The sequence below is a fragment of the Camelus dromedarius genome, chromosome 4, assembly GCF_036321535.1.
Source record: "Camelus dromedarius isolate mCamDro1 chromosome 4, mCamDro1.pat, whole genome shotgun sequence".
Lineage (NCBI taxonomy): Eukaryota > Metazoa > Chordata > Mammalia > Artiodactyla > Camelidae > Camelus > Camelus dromedarius.
The window spans coordinates 68,265,329-68,290,116 of record NC_087439.1 but is presented as its reverse complement, the minus strand read 5'-3'; the positions used below and the strand labels follow the sequence as shown (position 1 = coordinate 68,290,116).

Genomic DNA, 24,788 nt, shown 5'->3' with positions numbered 1-24,788 from the left:
CATTCATTTTCCTGATGTGTTTTGCCCTTTGGCTTAACGAACATGGAATTGGATAACGCAATATGCAATTTATTTTACAGTGCAACACTAAAGAAATGTTCTCCTTCAATTTCCTACAAGGACCAACTATCATTCACCCTTAGGGCAGGAGCACTAAGTATGCATTTCTTGACATTCTTATTCAAGTCATTAGAAGCAGCCTCCACCCCAGGACTGGCTGCATTAATTGGGGAGAAGCAGTTGGGTGAGACTTGTACTCGAAAGCCTCTCCTGGAAAAGAACTCACCCGGATTGTTTCCCAGCACGTTGGCTTTCTGAGCCGATCAAGGTTAACAAGCTGCTTTCAGAGAAATTCGTGTTTTACCACCTATCAAAACTTTTATATTACTGGCTAAGCAACCAGTGTCCCCCACTCCCAACATCAAACCTTGCTTGAAGTAACCAGATTTAGGCAGTTGTCTCTTCAAAGGTTATCCATAGCCCCGCGGCAGCGTAGAACTCCAGAGGACTTCTACTCATTCTTCTGTACTTGACATTGTAACTTTTCTTACTTTTTTTTTAAATTGAAGTATAGTTGATTCACAATGTTGTGTTAGTGTCTGGTGTACAGCACAATGACTCAGTTATACATGTGCATTTATATCCTTTTTCATATTCTTTGTCATTTTAGGTTATTATAAAATACTGAGTATAGTTCCCCGTACTAAACAGTAGGACCTTATTGTTTCATTTCAGCTTTTCTTGAGATACTAACAGTAAGGGCCCCTGACCGTGTGTATTGATTTTTTTCTTCTCTGTACAGACGGACTGTCTGATAAGAGCTCTCACTCCGGCCAAGGAGCTCTGAATTGTGAATCTGCCCCTCAGGGGAACGCTGAGCTGGAGAATGTGGAAAATAAAGCCAGGAAAGGCAAAAAACCGAAAGAGAAGGAGAAGAAGAAGGAAAAGGGCAAATTGAAAGGCAAGGAGAAGAAGCAGAAAGAGGGAAACGAAGACCCAGAAAGGAAAATAAAGAGGAAGGGACTCGGTGCCATGCTGAGGTAGGAACCTGCTTGGAAGGCAGAGTTGGTGGTTTGGTTTGGTTTGGTTTTGTTTTGTTTTTGTGTCTCCTGGTGAAATCACTCATCTGTGTGCACTCAAAAAAAAAATGCAAGCTTTCCTCTTCAGCTAGATGCGTTGAAGTCTAAACTGTGAATGTACTTGTTCCTTTTCTGCGGAGGTGGAAGGAGCCTTGTTGGTTGGTTCCTGGAGCTCCTGGTGAGGACAGGAAGCTGTCATAAATCTTGTCAAAGGCCAGCCCTTGGGAGAGGCGTGGCCAATGCCCTCAGCCCTGGGTACCAAAGCTCTCTGTGGCTGAAGGGAGTGCTGCTTCCGTCAGCATAAGGGAAGCAAGAGGCAAGGGAGTCCTCAGCTGGTGACCCCCTAGGGCACCCTCTTTGAAGTAGAGAAGACGGGAGACATGAGCCTCAACTCTGCTCCCATGCCCCCTCCACGTGTGATTCTAGGCCTGTGCTTGGCCGGTCTGTGGGCGCATCGGCTGTCACCCTCACAGGCACTGTGGTGCAGCGGAGATGCCACTGCGTCCGGAGTCACAGCGCCTTGGTCTGAACCGATGAGCCTCCACACGTGAGCTGCTGGGCTTCCCTGAGTCTCGCTTCCCTCTCTTTGAGAGCAGGGCTATCACACCTGCTGTCCTGACTCAGCGGGCTTGTGAGACGGATGCCTGTGGCCGTCAGTCCGTTACCAGGCAGGGCTCAGCAGGGTGCCGTCAGGAAACAGCGTTCTTTCTTTCCCTACAGCTGCCTTCAGATATGCCCTGATGATACCGTCAAGATGTCCACAATTTGATGACATCTCAGTTTTCTGAGTGATGACTTCCTGATCACTTTAGGGTATTAAAACAACCACCTTGTCGGGGGGTAAAATGTACCATCTAATGCTAATCACCACTTTTTTCTTCCCTGCCCCTCAGGCCTCAATGCCAAGGAGGGCCCTGCAGTCTGGTGGGAGGCAGGACCCACCTTCTCCTGTTTCTCAGTCTCTGGAACCAAGGGAAGGGAAGGGCCTTACTAAAACAAGGACAGAGTCTGATCTGACTGCTGTATCTGGTTTACTCTGGCATTTGGGGACCCTTTGTGGACCAGTTTGGTGGACTTTTCAGGGGGCTCCTTACTGCATCAATCACTGGTATAGGAGATTTATTTCTCTCCCTAAGACACTCTGACTCTTAACCTCTGACCTCCGATAGCACAATTCTGGAGTCTCCTTACCCCAGACTTATTGGATGATGTCAGTTGGAGATGGCTTTAGCCTTTCTTCCAGAGCATCTTCTTATAACGATAGAACCTGCTATGATTATGAGAATTATAGTTGCTTAATTACAGGTAATGCTTAAGACAGTGCCTGATAAATAACAGACATTCAGTAAGTGTTAATTGTTGCGATGAGCAGAATAGTGGCCTCCCTAAGCATGTCCACATCCCAGTCTTCAGTACCTGTGAGTAGGTGAGGTGTGTGACAAAAGGGAATTAAGGCTGCAGGTAGAATTTAGGTTGCTGATTAGCTGCCCTTAAGGCAAGGTGATTATCCTGAATTTTCTTCAGTGGGCCCAAGGTAATAACAAAGGGCCTTAAAAGTAGAAAAGGATGATGTGACCATGGAAGAAAGATACAGAGAAATGCAGTGTGTGGCTGGAAGGGACCAGGAGCCAAGGATTGTGAACAGTCTTAAGACAGTGGAAAGAGGAAAGACATGGATTCTCTCTGGAAAACTTCCAGAAAGGGACACAGCCTGCCAGTCCCTTAACTTCAGCCCATTTCTGCTGTTTAAGCCACTAAGTTTGTGGTTAATTTTTACAGCATCAATAGAAAGCCATATAGCTATTTTCATCATTATTATGTCTTCTAAAATATAGTCATTTATAAGGAAAAAAAATCCTCTTTAAGGTATTAAAGAAAAAAACTATAAAGATTTAACTAAAGTAAATAGAAAAACTGTCACATACCCATTTTCTTGAATATTAATAGATTAAGTCTTAACTTTGTATTTGATTTCGGGAGATTTGATTTGGGAGAGTCATAGTCCATTGCCTGTAGTCCAGAGCTGCCTCTTCCTGTTGTCCAATATCTGCTGTATTTTCCTCGGGTAGAAATCGCAGGTTCTAAATCCTTGAGACATGTAGCAACTCGGATTTTGTTTCCTTTCACTGTTTTAGCAAAATTAAGATCTGAAGGGTGGTGTTTGATTTTTTTCTCTCTGGTGTAAAAATAGCAACTGTTTTCCATAGCCTTTTGCATCTGAGTTTGTGAGCATATTGGAGTTGCTGCTACAGGCGCATCTTCAACAACAAAGAACACAAAAGCTGTTACCATTAGCCAACAGATTTTGCTTGAATTCTCATCTGTTGCTCAGATGCTATTGACTTAGTTTCTTATTTAAAATAGATGGATTGCTCTAAGGATCTCTAGGAGTTAGATGGGTGGTTTAAATGTGTATCATTTTTTCCATTATCTGCATCTCACAGACGCTCTCCTGAGTGCAGGGCTTTGATGGAGGTAGGGCAGCTTTACCACGTACTGTGGCACTTGGCCAAGGGCACGAGCCGCCACCGAGTTTCTGCCTCCCTCTCCTCACCAAGCCACTCGTCGTGGAAGTGCGAAGGTGTTAGCAGGGGCCTTGTCTTGCCTGTGGAAAGCTGAACGTTGTGTGCTTTCCTGACACTCGCCGGACCCCCTGTGTTGATGACATGGAGCAGCACCTATTCCCCATCCTTTTGAAAAGATTGTGGGGGGGTGGGGGGGTCGCATTAATTCACGTCTTCATATGTGTTGTCTGGTTCCAGGATGCTTACGCTTTGCTGGTTTCAGGATTACCTCCTTGCACATTCGACTGTGGCTCTTACATAGGCTGTGAATCATTGTGGGAAAATACGCAGCTCAAGGACCTGCCAACTTCAGTGATTTCCCTGTATCCTCTGTTGACCTGCTGTTGAAAGAGAATTTTTGAGGATCAGTGGGTTTCATTGTACCTGCAGGAAAGACCACCGGTGGTCCCTTGCAGCCCTAGGGGAAGTTCAGGCCCCTCCGTAGACAAGCCCGTGGCTGTCAGGCCCACAGCGCCCTCCTGGGCTCAGGCAGATGTTTTCTAAGGACTGAAGATCGGTATCCTTTGGCTGAGAAAATCTTGCCCTGTTTCAAGTGGAAAACTCAAAAGTCCATTCTTGGTTTCTTAATTATTTAATAACCTTGTCAATCCTTACATTCTTTAAACTGAACCCTGTCGCAGATGTGTATCTAAAATCCATCCCTTTATATCGTAGCTGCTGTGTTCTCCTCTTGATATGGTAGACCGCTCACTTCAAAGACCTCTGGACTATCCATTTGTTCTGGATGTGAAATGGGAAGGCCTGATGGCAACTGAGAACCTTATTCTCTGCCCTTGGAGTGACTTGGTTCTCAAGGGAACTGTGCCTGGGAAACTCCTTTTCTGATGGATCAACAAACAAAGTGTAAAGCCTGCCAATAGGAATTTCGTTTCTGTTTTCAATATATTTTGCCCATATTCATTTGATTAGTAATATATATTGAATGCCTCCTTTTGGCCAAGCACATTCATGGTTACTCTTCAGTTACTTAACACCAGTTATTAAAGGCCTACTTTACATCAGGTGCTGTTCTAGGCACTGAGCATACAGCAATAAAGTCCCTGCTTTGATGGTCCTTTTTTTTTAAATCTTACCAAAGGAAGGAAAAGTCTAAGACTTTTGAATTTTCTTGGTGAGTTTAAAACAAAAACAAGCAAAATATCACGAAACATCTAAACCACCTGTAACGGTGAATTTCCCAGGGAGTGATCGGGTGTTTGCCTAGGATATGTCTGGGCCAAAGCAGTATCTTGTCAACTTGAGGGAACCAACAATCAATTTATATGGCACCGAACAAGACCTCCAGGCCATGGCTCTTGTGGAATTTATATTCCAGTGAGGGAGAGAGAATAAACAACTCACTCAAAATAATTGAGATTATTTCAGGCTGTCGTAGATGCTGTGAGGAAGGTGAAGTCAGAAGGGATGGTGTCCTCTCCCCTTCAGTGACTGTCTGCCAGCCTCGTACAGAGTGCATCTGCCCAGGATACACTGAATTTCCAACTGATACCTTATCAGAACTTAGCACACTGTGGTACTAATACCAAATCACTTTACGCCTGCTTTTTTTTTTTTTTTTCTTTTTTGCAGGATATGAATATGGAAGGTTATTTTTAAATCAACTTCACATAAACCTATAACAAAAAAGCAAGCCCAAATCACTGTGTTTTAGTATACAAAGCCCTATCATACCTGAAGTAAACATTCTGAAGACACCTCGTCTGTAATCGAAACGGTGAACTTGATTTGTAGCTGTTTGAATTAACTCCATTCCTCCCAGCCCATCAGTTAGATATTCTTTATTATTTCTTCTTAACTCAGCTAATTAGGAATACCTCAGGAATACACTGCTTCAGTTTCTACACTGAAAAAGCTAAACCATGAACCCGAATGACAAGGGTATTTTTCAAAATCCAGAGGCTTCACCTTTTTATTTCTAAGCTTTGCAAATGCTAAAGCATCTGTTTAATTCGTTTTATACTAACACATACTACAGACATACCTCATCTTATTAAGCTTCACTTTATTTTGCGTTGCACATACTGTATTTTTCACAAATTGAAGGTTTGTGGCAACCCTGCATCGAGCAAGTCTGTTGGTGCCATTTTTCCAATAGCATTTGTTCACTTCACTTCTTTGTATCACATTTCAGTAATTCCTGCAATAGTTCAAACTTTTGCATCATTATTATATTTGTTACAGTGATCTGTGATCAGTGACCTTTGATGTTACTAATGCAAAAAGATTACAGCTTGCTGAAGGTTTAGATGATGATTAGCATATTTTGGCCATAAAGTATTTTTTAATTAAGGCATGTGCATTGTTTTTTAGACATAATGCTATTGCACACTTAATAGGCCACAGTATAATGTAAACAGAACTTCTAATGTAAACCAAAAAATTTGTGTGACTTGTTTTATTGCAATATTGACTTTATTGCATTAGTCTGGAGCTGAACCTGAAGTATCTCTGAGGTATGTATGCCTGTGTATGTCTTATTGAAACTAGAAAACTCTGTATCATGGCATCCTACTGTGAAGTGTTTTACAAAGAACACTCACACACACACACACACACACTCTCTCTCTCTCTCTCTCTCTCTCTCTCTCTCTCTCTCTCTCTCTCTCTCTCTCTCTCTATCTCTCTCTCCCGTCCACCACCACCACCAAATTAAATCTTAACTAAGTTGAAAGTCTGTCCCTTACAAGCTCTGAGGCCTTCATGAATCCCTTTGAATCTCGGTCCACTCATCAGTAAGTTGCAGCTAATAACACATACTCTCCAAGTTGTTGTGAAGTTTAAGTTAAGCAATTTCTGTGAGTGGTGCCTGGCGTGGTAAGCACCCTTTCTTGTCGTCCCTCAAGGCCTCACCCCAGACAGCCAATCACCATCTACTGCCTTTGACGTGGAGCCCACTAAATTTCTGCTTCGATGTCTTATTTTCCCTCCAATTGCTATTATGTATTTCAGGTGGACATACTGTCTTTTTTCTCAGCCTGCACAATTTTGCATAATAAACTGTAAGAAGGAATGACAAAGCAAAAATCATTCAGTCATTTATATTATCAGCTTTGGGTCACCCCTTTGTAAATGGAGCCCTGAACTCTTTTCAAAGGTTATCTAATTTCTTGGTGGAAGGCAAACTTTCTATTGCTGAATACAAATAGAAAATGGACTTAAACGGAGAATCAGTTTTTTGTTTTGTGCTCTTTTTTTTTTTATTTTACTATCTGTATTTCAGGCCAGAATGGATGGATGGGTTTTGGACTTGATATTTCTTAATGCATGGCTCAGAGTTATTTCATTGGACCGCCTCATAATACATTACGCCCAAAGATACATTTTGACTTGATTTTTAAATTAGGTTAGGTAGACTGAGTAGTTAGATCTCAGGGAGCATGGCGTGTCTGTCGTACATTTCTCCTCCTTACCTTGATCCCGTGAGGGCTGTTGCAGGTCTCGTGTACAATGAGAGTAATGCAGCTTAGCTTGTCATTACCTCTTTCTAGGCAACGGTTGTAGAATGTCTGGTTATCCCTTCAACTTGATGGGTCTAGAGGTGACCTAGCCAGTGTAGCCAGGCCAGCAAACTTGTAACAGTCATTTCCCCAAAGGCAAAAAGGCCAGCGTTAAGGTGCTTGGTTTCATGAAGTAGAGGCCAGTTTGAAACGTGAAATTTCATATGAAAAACGAAAGCCAAAGTAGATCCGAGTTCGTAATTCAGCTTCAAGCTGGATACAGAAATACATGGAAGACACAGAGCCTTGCAGATCAGGGTAAAATGGCCGCATAGATTGAGTCTGAAAGAAATATAGGACTATGGCAAAAAAAATAAATTTGCATGTCAAAGGCCACTGCCGGCATGGCCATCCATCCTCCTGCATGGCTGGCTGTGATTGCAGAGGAAAGAAACAGAAGCCGGAAACACACTACAATTTAGTTAGGCTCATTTTTTGCCTCTTTGGTAACTCTTGAGTTTTCTCACCTCACGGTCCATCTGAAATTATTTACTTTCTCTTTCACAGTATGAGCCATGAATATTTTGTTTCTTCATTTTGTTAATTTGCCAATTTTCCTTTGAGCTAAGTGCCCTAGTAATTTTAATTTTTCATTTGAGTTTGGAAGAGCAATGACCCTTTTTTTTTTTTTTCCTTTTCATTATTACTATCACAGGCCTGGGCTCAGAATGCTACTTTTTTATGGCCAGCAGTGTTGAGCCCATAATGGAATTGCAAAGTAGAGAGTGTAATATACCGATATTGACTTCCATTAAACCCAGTGGTGTGATAGCTGATAATATTTATATATTTATGTATTATACATCCTAGCTTTTGTTCGTTTGCAACTAAGCACCAGAGGGGAAAATTAGCATCATAATACGAATAGATTGTGGATGAGAGAATGCAAAGAAGTGGAGAGGGAGCCTCTGTGAATAGGGCAAGTGATATAAAATGATGGAGAGAGATGTAAGTATAGTGTCTAAAAAGTAGAGATTAAATTTGGATCAAACAAGTTTAGGATTGCTTGGTCAGCATTTATTTGAGAAGACGGAGAGACAGATGGGGTACTCCTCTGATAGGCCGAGTGCAGAGACCTATGAGCTGCTGCAGTGCCCAGCATGCGGAGTTTGTTTGCTGCCTGACTTTAATAAATTTTTTTTCTGCAAACAAACATGTCTGCAAATGTTTGTTCATCGTTCCTTTTTGGGAGGGGTGGGGTATGTGTTTACAGAGGGGTGAGGAGCACGGATGGAGTTAATTAGTATAAAAATGTTCAGGTAGCTTGTTTTCAAAATCATTTTAAAAGCTGATTTGCTGTTCATCGTCTTCCCCTCCCACCCTGTGTAAGCTTGACTACTCAGTAGCTCTGTTTATAGCTGTCCAAAGCCAGATGATTTTCTCATGCTTACCACAATAAAAAATGATCCCCTAGAATGTCAACCAAAAGGCTATTTGTTTAACGAGGATTCCCTTCTCTTCTTAATATGCGCACACAGCTCTCATTAACGTTAATGTGAATTACGAAAGAGCACTAAAGAATAGACCCCTTTACCTCATTCCTTTTCTTGGATAATGAGGTTTAGATTTGTTAACAGATCAGGACAAAAGTCCAGTGGAAAAAAAAATCAGCTTAACTTTTAAAGAAATTGATATGCTGTAAAGAACTTTCACAGGGGCTAAAATGGAAGCTACACATGAATAAATAAACTTCATTAGCATCTAAGGTGAAATAGAATCATTTAAGATGCTGGGTTAATAAAATGCAAAGGATTTCCTAATGGACCTATTTGCATACTCTTATTAAATGACTAATAAAACATATTAACAACAGTTTTATTCATATATATAAACACTCATAAGTTCCTAGTTGAGATTGTATTTGCCTAATATGCTTTGTACCATGTCCAGTGCAATGTCATGTCCTTGTAGGATGTTTACTTAATACTATTAGATAATGACATGTATAGATTTAATAATTTGCTTGAAGGAAAAATGGAATTCGTTCTTTATTTAGCACCTTTTATCCGAGAACTTCAATGTAATTTACCAACATCCATCTTCAAGATGCATGGGAGATGAAGTGGCGAATAGTAGCTTTACTTTGCAGATAATGAAGAATGAGACATGGAGATGTGAAGCAGCCAGACTAGAGACCAATTTTGACCTGATAATGATAACAGGACTCCTCTTGATCATTGCTACTATTGCATTAGCATCTAAAAGTGCATTGGCACCAGCCATAGTTCTGTGTATACTTTCATACACCCATGCTTCTCTATTTTTGCCATTCATTAGGTTTTTCTGTCTTAAGTCAACATATAAAACAGCAACTTAATTATATAAGATGGTTAATAATTTAAGGAAAAGACTCGAACCTTTGGCATAATAACTGTACCTGTTTTCCTCATAGAATAAGAAAGAGGCTTCCCAGAACAATTAAAAACAGGTATGGGAGATCCACAGTTTGAAAAATAGATAAGAGATATACAAATGTTATTGGATTGCACATCTAGAACTATTATCTCAACCACGCTAAATAACACCCACCAGGGTTTTGGAGACAATCCAATTTTGTTTCTCCAGCTAGCTGCTGATCATTTCTGCACGGTGGCCTTGCCTCACCCTTAGCTTCAGCATGTCTGAAATCTAATTCATCATCCACCCATCTAAGTCACTAGCTCATCCCGACTTCCCTGATTCTGTTTGAGGCACTGCCAGGAATCCCATGACATCTGGGATGCCTCCCTCTTCCCATTCCCATTCTTCCATCAGCCAGCAATCCTGTTGATCCTTACAAAATGTTGTCTCTTACATCTGGACCTTTTTTTTCCCCCATTTCCACTGCCATAACTCTAATCATGGTCTTTGTTATTTATCACTAAATTGTTTCAATAGACTCCTAACCAATTTCCCTGCTGTTTTCCTTTCTTCATTCCAGTTCATCCTAGGCATAGTTAACCAATCATTCATTCAGTCAGTTATCAGACATTTAATAAACACCTTATGCCCTAAAATGCAATGTAGCTCTCAGTGGCAAAGAGCAGATCATCTAGAGTCATTCTATGTAGGTTCAAATCCCAGCTCTGTTGCTCTCAGCAACTACTTGACCACCTCGCACTTCAACTTACTCTTTTGTGAAACTGGAGTAATAGTAGCATTTACTTAATAGAGTTGTTTTAAGAGTAAATTAGGTGATATATGAAAATGCCTAGTGCATAACACATTCTAAAATATAGTCTACTAGTAATATTCTGCTCTAGGAGCTGAGATTCTCAATTAGCTAGTAGTTCTCAAAAATCCAACCGTATGCTGGAGTCATCTACAGAGCTTGTTAAAGTTCTAGATCCCTGGACCTTATCATCAGAGATTTTGATTTATTAGGTGCAGGGTAGGGCCTGGCAATCTCTGCTGATTCTGTTGCAGCCAGTCCCAGGAACCTCCATTTGGGAACTACTAACTCATAAAAATAAAATTATTTAGTTTGGCATTCAAACCCTCTATATTCTTATTCCAATTTATTTTTCTTTCTTTTCTTTTCTTTTTTTTTTTTTTTAACTATTACTTTCTGTAAATTCATCAGTCTAGCCAGATTACTCACTGTTACCCAAAACGAGCTTTGTGAAGCCCAGAGGGCCCCTTCTCTTAGGATAACCTGCCTTCCTTCTCTCTCAGTCCTTCCAGGCTTCTGAACCCTCCTTATGCCCCATCTCCTTTATGAATCTTTCTTTGACCAGCATGTCTCTCTTTCTCATCAAAAGTCTTAGAGTTTGTGTCTTATCCTGTAGTACCATAGGCTGACTTGGTTTTCACAGGTCTGTCTCATGTCCACAGAGGGACTGTAAATTCCTTCAAGCAGAGGGACTTTCTCACAATGTATTTCACAGTGTTGGCCTTTAATAAGCTTCTGCTGATTGACTGGCTTATATGGAGTGCTAATTGGAGTAGGCTTATTTGGATATTAATGTGTTGTGCCCTTTAGTCATTCTTGGTAATAATACTGAAAATAATGAAAACAGTGGAACTGGTTCAAGAATAAGAAAGAGGGTGAACTGCTTTGGGAGTTTTTTTTTTTTTTTAATTTCTGTTTGAAAGAAAGGTTGAAGGATGAGTTACCTAGTGATGGTAAGCAGCTGTTCACCATCCCCACTGAGGACAGGGCTAGAGAAAATGGGCCAAAAGCACTATCAGAAAAAATGAGGACAGGGCTAGAGAAAATGGGCCAAAAGCACTATCAGAAAAAAATGAGGTTAGATATAAAAAAGAAGATGGTTTTTAAGCACTGGAATGAGGTTTCTGAATAGGTTGTGGAATTGACCTCCTAGAAGTACTTTAATGGTAGGAAGGATGAATATCCATCTAAAATGATACGAAAAAATTTGCCCATCAGTTCATTACTTTAGTATCTATTAAATGCTACTCTGGGGAAAGCCAGGAAAAGATATACAACATGAACCCTTTACTTAAACTCAATATTTAATTAAGATGACCCATAAATTAAATTATTAGCAACAAAAGTGGGATTTAAAATTAAGAGCCAGACTGTGAGGTTAGAACCGTAATTGTGGTTGGAATTCAGACGTATACCCTCCAACCCCTCTCTACCTCTACTCCCCCAAAAAACCAACCCCAGGCCTTTTTTAACTAAATAAGTTTTCAATATGTCTTTCCAAACTGTTTTTCTAAGTTGAGTGGAGCAGTCTCCCATCTTTTTTGAAATAATGTATTCAGTACTGTTGAGCAGGCAGCTAAGTATACAACAAAATGTACAACCAATCTTCTTTTCTTCCTGACATTTTTTTCATTCATGCAATACATGTCGATTAATTGTCTACTAAGTGGCGTCTTCCGTTTGGAGATAACCACAGTAAACAAGTCAGATGTGTTCTCAAGGTTACCTACAACCTTTCCTTAAAGTGTGGTGGGGCTTCATTAAAGTGGCATAAAATTGACTAAGCTCCTTTTAAATAAACAGAGCATCCCTGAATCCCATAAAACTATGGTTAAACTATTCACAGTGTATTTAGTAAAAATACTAACAGTGAGATGTCTCAATATCTCAACTTAGATGTGTAACTGCCTTCTTGGATGGAGGTTTTTCTCTGCCTTGAAGATACATACTTTGTATACGCTTGCAGTATGTGTATAAATCATCACTGTGGTCATGGACTCCCCGGCTACTGGCTGAAAATAATTATAGTACAGATGTGTCTGTGGACTGAAATAGGTAAGGGTTGAAATCTGAGAAGTCATTTTCACCAAGTGAACTGGCACTGAATTGAGGGAAATAGCCCAAGACTACTAACCTTTAACTTGCCAAAATAGAAAACCTAATTAGAGGCCAAATAAAAAATTTGGCCTTTAAATATATTGGTACTCAGTGTGTCTTTTGTTCTGCATTGGAGTGAGTAGCTCATCCCAGTTTGAGGACTGAAAAGCCCACACCCAGGGGAGCTGCTCAGTTTTAAGCAGACTCGGGCAGTGGACCACTCTGGTCTGCATTCCCAGTTTGATCTGAACTTCCCAGCTCTTCCTGCCCCATTTTTTGTTTATATGCCACTATATAGTCACAAAAATTCTTTGAAAAATAAATCAACACTAAAAAGTAATTTTGTTTTTAATACCAAAAATTTAAGATACTTATGCTACAAATAAAAAAACATAAAAGAGTGGAAACTATAAAAGAAAACTTGAATGAACTCCTCTGTTATCTTAGTTTTTTAGGCTGGTTATCCCTGGGCTGGTATCTCTTCTCCTAAGGCTTTCTTAGTGTCTGAAAAAGCCACTTAGCTCCAGAAATCAAAGAAGAAATGTCTTGGTAGAGAATGACTAAAAGTGGCGTCCCACTTCCCAACAAAAGAATTCTTAAAATATTATATAAGTCAAAACTCAAGAGAAAGCTGGAGGGTACATCAACCAGAAATAATGGTTTCTAGCTCTGCTGACAGAATCACTAGCGAACAGTAAAAACCCTAATTCTGGGGCTTTTGGTGTTCGTTCCTCCCATTGATAGGTTTTTTTCTCCCCCAGGGGCTGTAATTTTCCACTTTAAATTTGAACTCTAGTCAATGTATAGTAGAAAATCAATATCACAGATTTGTTCTGCTTTCTTTTTGCCTCCTGGAATTTTCAAAGTATGTGAAGGAACAGCTTTTATGATGAAGATGGACTGTGAAATGAAAGGGTTGGCTTTGACCAGTTTCTTAGAACTTTGATGCAGACACTCAACACCAGGCCACCAGTGCCGTTTCCTCCGTGTCTCTGCCGTGGCTTCGTTAGCCCCACTCTACCAGGGTATTTACCATCCGGAGTGATTTGATTACGACACACTTTTGTAAAGACTCTTTGGCAAGTGAATTGGAACTTTCTCTTAGAATATTTTTCCTATTTATTCCACCTTCTCCCCTTAATTTTTGTTACTATTTTCAGTTGCAACTTCTTTCCCTATATTGTGACTTGAGAGGAGGGAAGTCGAGGAAGAAATTCACCAAAAACCAAGAGTAATCCAAAAACGTAGGTGTTTCACATGTACACAGGTGACAGTTCTCGCATTGTTAAAAATAAGCAAAGGTGCCAAGCAGCTGTTGCCAGAAATGCAGACACAGGGGCGGGGCAGGTCATTCTCACTCCCTGGGGTAGGTTAAGCTCCCTCCGTTGGCAGTTTTAATCCTTTGGTCAGCCTTCTAACTCCAGCTCACCCAGCATCTTCTCAGTCTCAGCAGGCTCAGGCCACACTTTGTGGAAGATCTGATTGCTCTAGACTTGAGTTTGAACTAGTCTGCATCATCTTGGTATTTTCCACTAATTTTGTACCACCTGGAGTATGAGGACCATATCTAATGAATTTCTGTTTCTTTCCCAGTACCACTACCTTTGCTTCCTTTGCCATCCCTCTGTCTTCCTGTCAAGTTTTCTCATAAATATCACCCAATTTTCGGGTTCCTCCTGGTCCTAGTCTCCTGAACCAAACACAGAAATAGATTGACTATCAGTAGTCTTGCCCTTGACCGTGCTCAGCTGTGTGCACTTTGCATCTGGCATCTGGTAGCCTCACCACAGAACTCAGCAAACTATGGAACTCTGAGTAACCAGGACTCTTAAATGAAGTACTGCCTCCCTACCTTGATGGCTTTTTCTCTGGGGTCTGCCCAGCAGCACTACCTAGTATCCTCACCAAAAGTCCCCACTTTGAACCCCATCATCTTAGACTAGAGCCCTGGTATAGTGGAACTTGCTTATTTCTGACAGGTTACACCCATAACACTGTCTCCTGGCTCCATCTCCAGCCCCATAAGTCCAGAATATTTTTCCTTGAACCTCCTGTATCTTATCTGATTTTCAAGTATTCATCTGTCATTTGCTTTCCTCACTGCCATGGCGTGTGCTGCTGATGGAATATGCCTGAATGGACCATTTCTGGGCTAGTTGGCTGACCTTCCAAAGGCAGCCTCTGTGCCTTCAAGTGATTCCTCCAGCCATTATTCACCCTGGTTAGGCGGACTCTATCTAATTCCCTTCCCCAGTGATCCAATGTTGTTCAATGTATCTGATACCAAATTTGCTGTTGCTCACTGCCTTGCCTATAGAATGCATTCAGCAATGGATTGCTGACTTAATTCTTGCTTCCAAGAAATCCATTCTAGAAACAGTAACTAACGATCGCTGTCTACTTGCAAATCCTTCCATAGACTGACTTGATTTTTAGATGACAATTGATATTTTTTCTCTTGCAGTTGTTTTTTTAATCCAAATGATTCATTTTTGAAAAACTCAAGTATTAATTCTGAAAGAGAAAAACAAATCCTTTGAATACTGGAATCCCTAACAGAAGGGACTCTCCATTTTGGAGATACAGGTTAAACTTCCTGATTAGCCCTGTTCTTAAGTTTTGCATTTTCAGTGTTAAACTTTAAACTTACCATGTTTTATTTCAAAAGAGATGTATCAGCGTTAACAGAAATAGTGGTAGGTTATAGGATGTAACAGAAATGCTGACAGACTGTTTAACAATAATATGGCTGGCCGATACCATTTTAATCAGTATTGTCATTAACGACTATCAGTAGAGAGGATGAGATATTCTTGTCTTTGTGAATTATGATTTATGGCTGGCACAGCAGTCACACTGAAGTATATTTATTTTACAATATAGAGACATTGATTAAATGCACATGGCATCTCAAATACAGTTGACATTTTAAGTCAAAATTATTACAGACACACAGCCATTCATTTAAGCTGTTGCTTTAAAAATGTGTCTCAACTGATTGTTAATGGAAGAAAGTCTAGCTGGGCCAATATTTCAATAAGTTGATCCTTTATTTTCCTGGTGTGATTAGCCCGGGGGAGATTTGCCTCCTTTGGGCAGTCATAGTATTTTGCTTTTTCTAGTGGACAGAACACCAGATGAAAATAGTTCCTTATGTATATACACATGGGTTCTAGGTTGCTCAGAAAGTATTCTCTTACTAGGATAAAATCACTTTGGGTTTCCTTTCCATAATTGTCCCTTTCTTTTCTGAAAAATCTTGCCTTCTAGTCTACCAACCTGCGTAGGAAGTGAGTCTTAAATAATTGATGACAGCTGTAGCTGAAACATTAATATCATTTAGGGATGATGGTTTTTGTAATGTATATTGTTGCCTGCTGCCAATAGACCAGTGACTTTAAACAACATAAGTGTTTGAGTATTGATTGTTGATTTACAAGATTGAGCCAATAGTAATTGTGTCTGAGAGCATACTTATATACCAAGGCCATAAATTCTCTGATCTGTTTTCCTATTTATGTCTTTTTAACCTCAGAGCTTACTTAGATTTTTCAAAACATTTTATTATGAAATAATTTTGGACTTATAGAAAAGTTACAAAATACAGTATAAAGAATTCTTATGTACCTTTCAGCCGGAAACCTCAGATGTTAACATTTTACCACATTAGTGCAAGCATTTTTCTCTCTCTCCTTTTCTTTGTCTTCGTATGGAGAGACCCAGGCACGCATTCCTTTTTTTCCTGAATTATTTGTATTTGCAAACCTGATGCCCTTTGACCCCTAAACTTCCTTTGAAGCAAGCACTGCATCATTGTATCATTTTTATCCTGTACTTGAGTAAAGAGCTGGCCTCAGTTCAACCTCAAATCAGCGAAATTAGAAGTTATAAAATGAGAAAGGTGGTGATTTCACACATGATATAAGTAAAAGGAAGAAAAAGTATGTGTCATTCTTTTACTTTTGTGGCCTGTGTTATCACCGTCTAATCTGAAAACCTAAATTAAGTCAGTGTTGACTTCTGGTAAATGAATACACATTTCCAAGAGTGAGATGTATTCCTTTGACAGTTAATGAAACTTCAAAAGTAAGACATCTGCAAAAAGGTGCAAATATCTCATCCTTGTGATGAAGTCTCATTAATCATTGAATTTAGCACAATGTGCGTGCATGAGATGGTAAATAGGAAAGTGCCCTGCTGATTATTATGAAAATCATGCTGCAGAAGGCTTCTTAGAAATCCAGTGCTATCTTTTTCTCAGCCTTCTTATCCTTTCCACTTTGCTGCAAAGGATTTATTGATACGGCTGGAGGGGTAGCTGGGGGAGCAACACCAGTCTTTGATCACCTTAGGGCTTCCCTTATAAATATCTGTGCGTTTGATAGCATTTTGAAAACAAAATTGTACAAAGAGAAATGTAATATGATATCGTGAAGTTGAGTTCATCCACGGAATTTATAATTTGCCTCATCAGAAATTGGAGAAATATGGTATATTCTACCAGTCTCTTTAATTGCATATGTTAGGTATCTGGGATGTTTTAATTGGAGAGGCCACTCCAAGGGTTTCTGACTTTAGTGAAGCTCCTGTGTCTTGAGAGAAAAGGAGGCATAGTAATATTGCTGTGGTATAAAAGATGCATAATATGTAATATTATAGTAGGGTATAATATAGAAAACAGGTGTGGCTGGTGAAGAGTGCAGGGATACATGTCTGTTGAGAATCAGTACTTGAATAAGAAAAACTACAATTCCCTGAGCATTCAGTCCAGCTTTTGCAGAAAACTAAACCAGTAATACCTAAGTGTGTTCCTCATCACCGGTCTGTCCCTAAATTACGTGAATGTCATGGTAACAACCCTCTTATGCACATGACCACATGTTGGCTGAATTTGTCCATATTGCTAACTGGAGATAGCTCTATTCTGAGTAAGACAGAAAAAGTACAAAATAGTGTAAGCAGTCTGCAGAATCCTTTTCTTCTTTCTGTCAGGATTCAATTAGAGCAACTGAAATCTACTCTGTTCTTCTTGTAAGTTGACTGTGTCTTTCAATGTCTGTGTCCCAAATATCTTCCACAGACAAGGTAATGCAACTATATGAAGCACTTTCAAATTTTTTAGCCAAAAAGTAGTTTGTGTAAGTGTTGTTATATCACTGACATCTTTTTTTAACTTTTTAAAAAATAAAATTGGTAGGTAGCATTGTAAGTAGTTTGTGAAAGTTAATATGTCATATTTTATTGTATAAATTAGCTGTGTTCTATCAAGGTGAGTGGTAAAGAGTTTCCAAAAGACAAACCTTATTTGTCCATTTACATAGAGTATCCACATGCCATGACATGGGGTTTATGAAGCATGTGTAGAGATAAACTTCTAAGGCACAGTTCTGGGACTGTCTAAGAATTACGTGCACAATTTTTACTGTAAGTGAGTATGTATATTTTTGTGGAGCAAAAGTCCATAATATCCTTCGAATTCTCAGGGGGGTCTGTCACTCCGTTTCAGAATGGAATCCAGCCTCTGCAGGGCCGTCTGTGTCCTCTGCCTGACAGGTGGCTGATGTTCTTATTTCTACTCATTGCCTCCTTCCATTAATGTATTCATCATTTAGTTGGCTGCAGGTGTCATCAGAGTAGGAATGTAACCCTCTGTGGGAAGAACAATGAAGTACAGAATGTTCATCTCAACACTTTATATCCCAGAGGCCTCCTCACGATGGACCCAGGTTTGGAGATAACCACCTAAGTGCAGTATCAAGGGAAGCACCACTGTTCACTATGGAAGGGCGTTTAGTAACGATTATCTTCTTTCTGGTACTACAGTTGTTCCTCAGTATCGCTACTGGGGATTGGTTCCAGGGCACCCCAGAAATACCAGAATCTGCAAATGCTCAAGTCCCTTATATGAAGTGGTGTTGCATTTGCATATAACCTATGCACATTCTCCCGTATACATTGTCATCTCTAGATTACTTAAAATACTTAATACAATGAATACAATGTAAATGCTTTCTAAGTAGTTGTGAATGCAAAGTAAATTCTGTATATATAAATAGTTACCCGCACAGCAAATCCAAGTTTTGCATTTTGGAACTTCCTGGAAATTTTTTTCCCCGAGTATCTTCCATCCGTGGTTGGTCCCATCTTCAGAGGTGGAATCCTGCAGAGGGCCAACTGTACTCTCTAGCTAGCTTCCATCAAGTGCAAACCAAATACAGCTCTCCTCAACCTAACGAAGAAATGAATCTTTTTAGTTGAGACTCTCTGTTTATGTTTACCTGTGTTTTTCAGGGGATCCTCAATGCTGAGGTTTCTCCTCTGCTGTCAAAATTCAGACCAAGAAATTTCATCTATGTTTAGGTAGCCCATTATGATTCACACCACTAGGACTGCAGTGCACATCTTCTTTTGGTAGGTTCTTTACAGTGTCTAATAGAACTAGGCTGTCAATTCATACTTGGCCATTAGGTGTTGCTACATTGCACAATATAGTCCAAACTCTAAAGCAACCATCTTTGGAACTCGCAAATCTATAAAATAAATTTTTCTGTTATTAATTCTGTACATTTAAAATCTCTAACATGAATGTGGTTGAAATAAGAGATGCCTATAATAAATAGAATGTCTAGGTAAAGTTTACCCATAATAATTTTAATGTTACAAATAGTCTATGCCTAGCCTTGTAGAGCAATGCTCATTTTTATTAAAATTTTAAAAATTGATACTTCCTTGAAAAACAAGGACACAAATAACCATTCAAGAAAGTAACAGTCATTTCCTTTCTTGAAAGGGCAGGCAATTAGAGATGTAAGTCGAATTGCAGTTTAATGAATCAACCTCCCTTTTAAAATTAATAATGTTTAAAAATGAGTTGTTTCAGTTCCTCCTAGATCACATTCTCCTCCTCAAGACTACTTCTCCCATACTCTGGGCTCCTGCTCTCAAGGTATTCCTTTTAGCTTTCTGGCTGCTACTTCTAGCTCCTCATCTTGGCCTCTTAGGAGAAGCTGGCATTCCCTGGACCTCTATACCCTGCCCTCTCTTCTCACCCTTTTTCTTCTCTCTCTGTCTCTCTCTCCTCTCCTTCCTCCCTCCCTCTCTCCCCACCTCTCCCAGCAATCTCAACTATAAGCCAGCCTTTGCACCTAGGGTCTGGATCCACATACACAAAACATCCTAAATGATTTTCCCACATGCCTCCGTGGGTACACCAAACTCATCCTGTACATTGTGGAGTTAACTGCTTGTCTGCCCTTACTAAGACTATCCAGGTCAACAAAGTGATGCATCCTTTCCCCTCACCCCTCCAATTCAGTCCATTACGGGGTCCCTAAGTATGTAAATTCTTTCTGTTCACCTTCATTGCACTTTCTTAGTTCAAATTGTCCTTATTTCTCCCCAGATTACAACAGTGGCCATCTAAGCAGTCTTGACTTTCTCTTCCAAACCCCCTCTGCCCTGCATCTACAGTATTGCCTGTGTGATCTTCCCCAAAATAAATCTGTTCTCCTGCCAAAATTTTTGCTGTGGCTTTACAGTGTGTTGAAGTGCTTACATTTCCAAGATGTCATCTGATGCCCCACCTTTATTCCCTCCTGCAGCCATAGATAAGTACCTACAGTTGTCAGAATGTACTATGAAAGCATTAAGCCATCAATGCTTTGGGCCGTCCCTGTTCCCTGTGAGTAAAATGCCACTTCCCCATTCTTGAACCCACACTGTGCCCCTGGCCAACTCTTAGACATGCTTAAATGCTGAGTTCAAGGGTCACTTCCCTAGGAATCCTTGCTGGCAACCACTCTCTCCTCACGCAAGGCTGGCTAGATAGGTTACTCATATCATCCCATTATTTTGAGTAGTCAGACATCCTGTATTGAAACAGTGAATTTTTCTGGTCCTACTTTGGAGGTACCTGGCTACAGAGAAGGTTGTTGAATTTCATAGTCCATTATTATAATTTACCTGTAATTATAAAGGCAGATAAACACAAAAACATACTATCATCTTAGACTTCATTGCTTGTGGATCTTAATGTGAAAATCATGTGATATTTTATGAAGCTTTAAATCTGAGGAACTAGGATCTGTGAAAACTGCCTAATTTGTTGATTTGCATGTGAAGTGTGTGGTTCCCAGTGGGTGGTGGAACATGATTTGTCATGTAGCTTACTAGCTCTGAGCAGGTAACTGGTGTCAGTTCCCACTGCTGTTACAAAATAGATTTGGCCCTTATTATAGCTTCTATTTGAAAGTTACTATTAAAAACCGTATGCTAGAGATAGGAGAGTGCTTTGCAATGATGGATGCATTTTATGTAGCAAAGCAGGAAACAATGACACCATGTCTTAATGACACTTTATATTCTGCCAATGTACTTAGCCACGACTTCCTCAACTGCATAATCTAAAGTAAACAAAAATCATATTCCATTAGTGACACAATTCGACAATTGAATTTTTGGGATGAACTTTTGGCATCCATTGAAAGAATTGGCTCCAACCCCAGAGAGGGGGTTAATCTTTTTAGGGCATCATTGCCTGGAAAGTGGAAGAAAGAGATGACCAAGTCAAGGAATAAGAATAAAAGCATTATCTCTAAGAGCTAGAATGAGGGAACAATTCAATGGTTATCATTCTATGACCACGTTTTATTCAGTCATTAAAAAAGAGAGAGGATATTTTACTGAGGAAAATTGAAAAAAAAAATACACATAATCCCAGTAGGCTGAGGCTTGGTGTAATTAAATAATGTAACATTTTACCTTTTTATCTTAATAATTCCCTAAGGTCTCAGGCTAAATCTATGCAGAACAAAGTTGGATATCCCAGTGCTGAGAATATTTACCGTAGCATCCACCCGGTTTGGGGAAATGGATTCTTCATTAGAGAAACTGGTACATTCTTGTACAGTGATAAATACCTAGTCAGATGGCTATCATGTAATAAGATAGAATAAAAATCAATATTAATCAGAGCAGACAACTGTTTCTAGTAACAGCTCAAAACCCTCAAGCCTTAGATATTCTCTTCAGTGCCCTTTCTTTTTTTGTTACAACATTCTCTCCTTCTGATATCAAATATTCCTCTAATTTAAGATCTTTAGCTTTTAATCCCGTACTCTGATCGTCAGGGCTCCTGGCTCTGGCTCTTCTTAGAGGGAGTATGAAGCTTCTCTTCAGAGATCTTCAGAATGCACGTGGCTGCGATTTTCTTATGTAGGTATCCCAAGATTAAGCTGGAGTTCAGTACTGCTTTGATCTCATCCATCTCTTTCCAAAAACTTGAATATTCAGCCCATAATTTGTACCTATCCACTTGATTTCCCCACTTTTATGAGGCTATGGCTATTAATTGCATCTTCCTACTTTTATAGCAAGTGGGGAGACCCCTACTCCCAATGCTGACTGCTGTCGTACGGACTCTGGCATGTTGCAGAGGCGGTAATGACAGCTGTCATAGTGACTGTTACAGTGCCGATAAGGACTGATGCTGCTCTGAATTCTTGACATTCATTAGCTCAGTTACTCTCACAGTGGTCCTATGAAGTAGGCAGTGTTACTGTATGCATTTTACAGATTTAGAAACTGAGACATAGACAGTATGACTTGCCCATGGACACGCTGATTCTAAGTGGGCAGAACTGCTGGGATTTGACCCCAGCAATCTTCTTCTATATTCCTTCCTCTTTATACTGCTTGACTCCTTGCTGCCTTGGCTACTCTGGGTATCTTAAAGATACTTGATCAGTCACTTTTCTTGTCCAAAGGTTAAAAGAAAAAGACACAGGTAAGGTCTACCTCAAAGGATTATGGTTAGAATTAAATGATACAACGTATCTGAAGTGCTTAACTCAGTGACTGATACAAAGTAAGTACATATTCATGTTGGCAATTATTATTATTATTATTACTATGTATTATCAACAAATGTCAGATGAAGGAATTAATTAATATAGAGGCATAACTTAGCATCACTAAGTTGATTACTCCCAGTTGGTTATTCCCAGTTGCGTGATTTCTGTTGAGAAGCTCATTTAGTAGACTCAGTAGTCTCCGTGTGGTACTTGGGCTCTTTCCTAAAAGCATTGTACATAGGAATCAGACACCCTCATGCCGCCTTCTTCAAGTTAAAGAAAGAGCTATTATGACAGTAAATGACTACGTTTTTAGTATAGCAATTATACCACTAAATTAGAAATTTTGAAAATATATAGGATAACCCATGGAATGCTATAAATTGTTAAAACCCCCCGAAGTATATGCTGTAGGAAGAGAGACCTATTTTACTGTGTTTCAATGTTCTTGCCCTGCTTTTCTCTTTATTGCTTTATGAGATTGACATTATATCATTATCTCTCATTGTCACCTTAGCCTTGTGAGCTTTGGATGCTGCTAATGTTATGGTAATAACTGCCACAATTTGCAATTTTCACTTGTATTAGACCTTGATTCATTTTTTTTTTACCTACCTTGTATAACCATCACTGATTTTTCTTGCAGATAATAAGCAACTTAATGGTTTTTATAAATGAATACTGGTGTGAAATTATCAGAGCAGGAAAATCAATATTAGAAAATTTCCTATATGAACAGCAACAAAAATAGAGTAATATGAAAGGAACTGTAAATATTCAGAAATCAAATGAATTCATGATTTTGAAAATAGTGTTAGAAATTTTATAATTTAAAACCTGCCGGTTCACTATGCTTTTTCAATTTCACTGTACTTTTTAAAAATTATAACCTTCCTCCCTCTTGTTTAAATTAAAAATAACACATCTGGGATGACTGCAGAGCTAGTTTTTTCAGAATGCTTTCCTATTTTTCACAAAAACCATGTCTTGCACTATAATTGGAAATTATATAAAATCAGGTTCTTGAAGGGAATCCATCAAATGTCTCCTGAAAAGTCAGTATATTATATTTTTGTTTGTTTGTTTAGGTTAAATGAACTCTAGAGATTCATCAGCCACTAGAAATATAAAGTGTTGAAATGGTGTGTGTATATCTTTTCCCAAACATTTTCTTCCTTGTGTTTCCACTACCAGTCACAGTCCTGCAGTCCCACCTCCTCCAGGATATTCCATCTTCCCTGAAGAAAGGGCCTAATGGCAAAGCTCCCCTGCGTCTCGTTCCCTTTGCCCCTTCTCTGGCACGCCATCCGTTCACTTGATGAATATTTGTTGAGCAACAAGCGTGCATAGGCACCGCGTACAGTGATGAATGAGCTGCAGCCCTACCCTCAGAGAACTCAGAATACAGTAACTTGTCACTGACCACCTTATATCATTAGTTGTTTTTCATGCATCTGTGTCTCTGTCTTAAAAAGGGCAAAGGCTACAATTTTAAACTATTTTGCTTCCTATATACCTTTCACCTAGCAAGTGCTCAAGACGTTTTACATTGAATGAGTGAAGTGACGCACCATCCAGAGGAGAGCAACATCTGGGTTGGGGTACCCCACTCCTAAGCCAGAATGAGCATGGACGGGGCGTGGCTAAGACCATGATCGTATGCCGTGCGGCTCATGTCTTAGCGCACCCAGTAGATGACTTTGAAGTAACGTAAAATATTTCATCGCACACCATGAAGAGTTAGGTGTTCATTTCTAGACTATGCTTAGGTTCCTTAGTCTTTTTTCCCCAAAACAGACATAGTTTTATCCAGGGCTATTAATGGCCAAACCTTGACTAAAGCCATTGACTTCTCTCAAATGGTATTTGATTATTTCTTCCTCTCTTCTCCTCTACTGAGAAGAAAAAGGAGAGTGAGAGATGGGAAGGGATAAACATGCAGTCTCTCCCCAGGTTAGAAATGTGTAATAATTAACTCAGGAATATGGCTTAAATTTGCAAAACAAAAGAAAAATGTTTCTTTAGTAAAGAACTTTTGTAAAAGCACACACTGCCCCAGTAAAGAGAAAAAAGAAGAAGGACTGAGTCCACTGGGAAGGTAAGAGGAAAGCAGAAGTATTCTACACCTGTTCTGTCCAGTATGGTAGCCACTAACCACATGTGGCTTTTGAGCTCTTGAAATGTAACAGGTCTGAACTGAGGTGTGTTGGAAGTGTAAAATACACACCTGATTCCCAAAACTTAGTGTGAAAAAGAAAGTAAACCATCTCAAAAATTTTTATATGTTGAAATAATACTTTAGATACATTGGGTTGAATAAAATATTAATCTCACCTGTTTCTTTCACCTTTTTAGTGTGGCTAATAGAAAATTAAAAATCACGTATGTAAGTCATGTATTATAGTTCTGTTGGACAGCACTGTTCTGGACCCTAGGTTTTCAAACTGGGCTCCTAAGGACCCTGCCCTCCTTCCTAGTATGGCAGCCAGAGACCAGGGAGAAAGGGCGCAGTCCATCCCATCAGAGAA

The 24,788-nt window shown here is 39.7% G+C and overlaps 1 protein-coding gene across 4 annotated transcripts in view; it reads left to right on the top strand.

Moving 5' to 3' along the window:
• PARD3B (par-3 family cell polarity regulator beta) overlaps nucleotides 1–24,788 on the top strand; it is a 924,313-nt gene that overhangs the window by 635,708 nt on the left and 263,817 nt on the right. For all 4 annotated transcript variants that reach the window (XR_010380651.1, XM_031451950.2, XM_064485062.1 and 1 more), the window contains exon 18: nucleotides 803–1,040. Coding sequence is in view for 3 of the 4 variants with exons in the window: in XM_031451950.2 (XP_031307810.1) it covers nucleotides 803–1,040 (238 nt within the window). In the remaining variant the exon portion in view is untranslated. The remainder of the gene's footprint in view (nucleotides 1–802; nucleotides 1,041–24,788) is intronic.